The sequence below is a fragment of the Melanostigma gelatinosum genome (genome assembly GCF_949748355.1).
Source record: "Melanostigma gelatinosum genome assembly, chromosome: 10".
Classification (NCBI taxonomy): domain Eukaryota; kingdom Metazoa; phylum Chordata; class Actinopteri; order Perciformes; family Zoarcidae; genus Melanostigma; species Melanostigma gelatinosum.
In genome coordinates, this window is record NC_136643.1 from 20,518,583 (window position 1) to 20,524,178 (window position 5,596).

Below are 5,596 nucleotides of genomic sequence, written 5' to 3' on the forward strand. Positions count from 1 at the left end.
GGAGCACCAAATGCCGGATACTTTGGGTTCCGGCTAGAAACGAGTGTCTTCAAAGTGTAGTTCCGACTAACTTATTGTGTCATGCCTGCTCATGGGCTAGACAAAATAATGGAAGCACCTGATGGAAAATGGCTTTAACCGTATCTCAGGGTCCCATTAGATCACAGTTATACATACTGCTGCGAAATGGGATAATTGTATGCCAATTAGAAATAAGTAGGCTAGTCTGACAAGTGAAATATCTGAATATCAAGATAAAATGGACATAGCCTTCATTCAATTTTTTTTCTCTCTCTCTCTTGTACTGACATATAAATATAAATAACAGCTAGGAACAAGGACAACAGAGCTGGACAGATAAAGTTAAAGCATTGACAGGACGGGTATGTACACAGCTGGCAGAAAAATGAGGTGTAAATGTATATAAAATGCACCAATGACCAACAAAACAACTAAAATGAAATGTTTATTTACAGATGAAGTGTTCTGTAAGTTGTAAAAAATATATATATAAAGAATATATACTGGATGGATATGCATGGACTAGATGATTATGTACAGTATGTACAGGTAAAGATATATATTGTATATACAGCATGGTATGCACATATGGAAAACATTAAGCTATTGACAGTGTATGATTCATTTAATTATTTGTGTCTACAGGCCTACATGCCAAAAATAATAGGAAGAGCTAAACGACCACCATGAGAAAATCATACTCTGTGGTCTAAAGTACTTTAAAAATTGAAATATCTGAAGTAACTAAATCAACATTCACACCCGCAACAACATGCACTCAAACACCACCATGTCTTGTTATACATTGTTTTTATCTACCCGCTTGAAACACTAAAAGTGACACTCTCCATGAAAATAACTGCCATGCCTTTGGTCGAGTGCACTAAGTGCATCCAGGTATCCAGTGACCTTTGCGGGAATGGCCGAGCATAGCAAGTGAGGGTGGTTTGAATACAGTAGGGGGTCATCAAAGCTCTTCTCAGGCTGTTGGCCACAGGAGCTCCTGATGCAGGAAACAGCATTCCTGCTGCTCACTTTCCAACCAAAACAACGTAAACATTAGTGGAGCAGGTCATTGACCAAAAGGAACTTGTGGTATTTATTCCCCTTCCATCCTTAGCAATAGGCCTTTGAAACAATCTCTGCACTTACCGGTATTTATACTGTCACTCGAAAGTTTAATACATCAGATTCTGGACAATGGTCTCAAGTTACAGCTAGAAACATAGATGCACACTGGTAATGAATCACCAGTGGAAAGCAGTTCCTTCCCATTTCAATAGCTTTGCCCTTTAACCCACAAAACAAACAAGAAACTCTTCACTTCTTCAACGTAGCCTACACACATTCGTTTGTTTTAGATGGCAGAAAGGTTGGAATTTTGCTGATTTGGATGAAAGTATTATCTTTTGTTATGGTGATAATGGTTAAGTATTTAGAAAATGGTATGCAATACATCCACAGAAGCAAAATAATTTCATAGAAACAAATTATTTTAAATGTGAACTCAAAGGAAATTATTTCATATTGTTTGTGAACTATGTCTCTACAGAGCCTCTGTTTTGAGCAAATTATATCACAGTGTTTCAAATCATGGTTAAGATAAGTTTAGAGTTTAATCTATATATTTTCCAAACCCTTTTGTTTCATTGGAGTTGGCAACAGTTATTATTTTGTAGAAATTCTTAATATCTGTAGATTTCAACCATTAGTATTCGGGATATCTGACATGTACTTTAGGTCTATATTACCCCCACTTATTATCGGTTCACTATGTAACTCTGCATATACAGGATATGTTCATGAAGCCTCGAACAACCCCTTCCTGATGACGGGCATTCATCTGAACACTTGAAGTGTTAATCACAGATCTGTCCTGCTGACGGAGGCAGCACAGCTCTTATGCTAATTCTGAAACATTTGAGATCATTTCCAACTGAAAAAGGCACCTTTTGTTTTATCCTGTTGCACTGTGAGAGACCAGAGCCCCTGAATGCCCATTAACCTTGTGGCCTGATAGTGGCACTTCTCACCTTTTTTACATGTAAAGCAATGGAAATGTGCCTCCTTTAAGAGTTTTTGAATGGATTACATTGCTCTGCGGCCATTTTCTGGCTCCGTTCTCCTTGACATCTATTGTTGCCAGCTACCTTCGGTCTCCAACTTGGCCAGTGCACTGCACTTCGCTGTAGTCTGCCCTCTGCAATAAGACTTTACAATAAAACAGCTCTGGCCAGATCATCCTCCACATAACTACACACTGCTTCACTGTTGTTTGCTGGGGTTGACTTTTGCACGACTGTTCTTCACCTAGTTAGTTGATTTAACACGATTCTATTTCATTGTATATACTGTGCATTTTTGTTGTTTTATCTTATATATTCTGTATTCTGGTATTTAATTTGAAGATAGAAGAGCCCACAAAAAGATTGATGTTTGAAACATGTCAACTTCATGTCTTATCTTTTCATATGTAATTCCAGCAGATTTATTGCCAATGATATATTGCATGAGTGCTAAACAAAGACTATGACTGCCTGTTTTGCATCTTCAGAACATATAACCTGTCTCCTGAATACTATTGTTTTGTTTTGGGAGCAGGGAAATTGCTAAATTGACCCACTCTGTGAAGTGAATGAGGGTCATCATAATAGAGGCTGTATATCTTGCAAACTGAAAAGAAAGAAAACTGGAAATAAAAGGAGAACTTAACATGCTATTTTCATTGTTAAGGAGCCATATGGTTGCTAATTAAAACCAAAGACTTTAGCTTTTGTGTCATGACTTAAGATGTAAAAGTGCACAGATGTTCTTGAAATTACAGGGCCTGTCTGCTCAGTCCTTCCTCCTTCTGCTTTCTAGCCAGATCAGGTGGAGACATTTGGGTTGACCCCCCCCCCCCCCCTCCCCTCCTTCCTCCTCCCCCACATCCCCTCCTTCCAACACACACACACACCTCATCCCCCACCCCCTGAGGGAAGGATAAGTTGGTTTTAGGTCAAAATGTACACCACACATTATGTAAAGCACTACAAATTTTTTATTTATTCACATAAAAAACGGTAAAAAAAAAAGCAGCATGCATGCAGTTCCGTTCTTTTACAAAACGTCCAGTGGGAATGACAGCAATAAATAATAGCTTTCCGAGAATCACACAGCTTAAGTGCGAACACACACATTCTACAAACTATGTACAGGTTTCTAAGAGCAGCTACCGTCCATGCAAACAGAGGCATTTTCTGAGCTTTGATACAGCAGAACAGATTGTAAAGATGAAAACAGAGAAAATGGATCTTGATTGTAGAGCTGAGTGAATGGAATTGAGGCACTGCCTGCGGACACAATCTGCTTTGAGGAACATCAAACTTGCACAAGTTGCAATATGAACACAATTGCAGTAAACAAGGCGAACAAAAAACAGCAAAAAAAAGTGTAAAAACTCCTCTTTTCTTTACATCTGTACAAAATGTAGTAACTTCTTTGAGATTGAAGCTTAGTTTTTTTTCACTCCTGAGAGCATCAAGGCAGTTTGACTGTTTGTTAACTTGATAAAACACTTGAGGACTCGGACTCAGTTGACACAGATGAAATTGGCCCTCGCTTTTTTGTCATGAGAGTTACTTTCTGACTTGATCTGCTGGCTGTCAGTGCACTCCTGGCGGATTTCTTGAACATAACTCCCAAGAAAGCGTAGAGGATGGGGTTTAGGCAGCAGTGAAAATAGGCCAGCGCCTCTGTGATAGAAATCCACTTATCCACCGCTTGTTGCATTACACAAGAGGAAGAGATCACGTTCAGCATCATCAGGTTGTCAAAAAAGATGCCAACACAGTAGGGCAGCCAGCAGGAGAAAAAACAAAGGATGAGGATGATCGTGGTCTTCAGCGCCTTCCTCTTCAGAGCCTGGCCCTTGGTGCCTCGCGACAGCCTGTTGATGATGATGCAGTAGCAGATGAGGATGACCAGACCGGGCAGTATGAAGCCCACTAGGATGTGCTGGAAGCGGAAAACAACTGTCCATATGAGGCTGCTTCCTTGCGGGTAGATGCGCTGGCAGATGATCCTGGAGTCTGCCGTCTCCATGCTTTCGTCTGAAAAGAGGAAGTTTGAAGACCAGTTTGAAGACCAGTTTGAAGACCCTTTGTTTTGCACCCTGGCAAACACCAGGTCAGGTACAGTCAGCAAAGCTGCAGGCAGCCACACACCCACATAGATCACTTTGCTTGCAAGCAGCTTCCTTGTGGCTTGGCTGTTGGTGGCCCGCACAACTGCCAAGTATCTGTCTAGACTGATGAAGGCAAGAATCAAAACGCTGCTGTACAGGTTGACTGTGTAGATCATGTGCACAGACACACAGAGGAATTGCCCAAAGTACCAGGTTTTGACTGCATCCACGGCCCAGAAGGGCAGCGTGAGGACGAACAGGAGGTCCGCCACGGAGAGATGGAGCCGGTACTTGTCCGTCATTGTTTTGACCTTTTTCTGATAGCCCATGACAACGACGACTAATCCATTGCCAATGATTCCCAGAATAAATATAATTCCGTAAACCGTTGGGAGGAAGATCTTGTTGAAGTTGTTGCTGAGAGCTCTGCCACATGGCTCCTGGTCTATGTCATAGTCTCCAGACTCCTCTGAGATGTTGTCAGAACTGTTGTAAAAGAACTCAATTGACATGTCAATCTCGTGACTCTGAAAGAAAAAATAATTGAAAAGTTAGAAATTGTTTTACATTACTTCACACAATAGCTCTTTAAAAAAATGTATTCTGCTGACTTTAGAGTTGGCTAAAACGTTTTTCAAAGCAACCACGGGTGGAAAATGATTTTTTTTTTTTGAAATAGATTTACAGTAATTACAATTAACAGCTTCAAGAACAGTCCTAGCTGCCACATGTTAGAAAAAAACAATAAACGAACCATGTTTACCACTCGTTGATAACGTGACTTCAGGACGAGGACTTCAGGGTGATGAGTTGCTTGTCCGTAAGCAAACAACTCCTAGAGTCCTATATATATATAGGCCCATCGCCCGTGCGCCTGGCCCCTCCCCCTCCCCAGGAGGAGGAGCAGCACGATGCCGTCGGCTCCAAAAACGGGTCGACTATAAAAACGAACGACTCTGCGCGTTGTGAGGGCGTCACTTTGTGAAACTTTTTGTCAAAAAAAACAACCCTGCAAGTTATTTTGTCACCTTTAAAATAAACAACAACAACAACCTTGAGTCGCTGGACAGGCCACCACATGTTAAAGGACTGTTGTTTGAGAGTGTGCCATTGTTATTTGGCCAGTGTGACATTTATTTCATGACAAAAGACTTCGATTCATCTGCAATAGGAAGTAAAGACCTCTGCAAACAATGACTAGGCCTATGCTGATCCTCTGATATATTTTGGGGACGAATATAGCCTGATACACATTATGACATTTACAACAACATCATTATGTGAGTATTATATGGAGGGGAGTCAGAAACACCATATTAGGATCACGGATACACTATCACACAACATTGGAGAATATCAGGAAATATAATTAATATGTGTTAACAGAATAAATAAACTATTGTCAAGTGC

At 40.6% G+C, this 5,596-nt stretch overlaps 1 protein-coding gene across 1 annotated transcript; it reads right to left on the bottom strand.

Annotated features, from left to right (window-relative positions):
* Positions 1-3,085: 3,085 nt before the first annotated feature.
* On the bottom strand, positions 3,086-4,996 carry cxcr4b (chemokine (C-X-C motif), receptor 4b). The gene is made up of 2 exons (XM_079277070.1): positions 4,941-4,996; positions 3,086-4,713 (listed from the first exon to the last, which is right to left on the bottom strand). Exons 1-2 carry the CDS (start codon positions 4,941-4,943, stop codon positions 3,562-3,564), a joined length of 1,155 nt encoding a protein of 384 aa, XP_079133196.1. The 5' UTR covers positions 4,944-4,996; the 3' UTR covers positions 3,086-3,561.
* Positions 4,997-5,596: the final 600 nt, after the last annotated feature.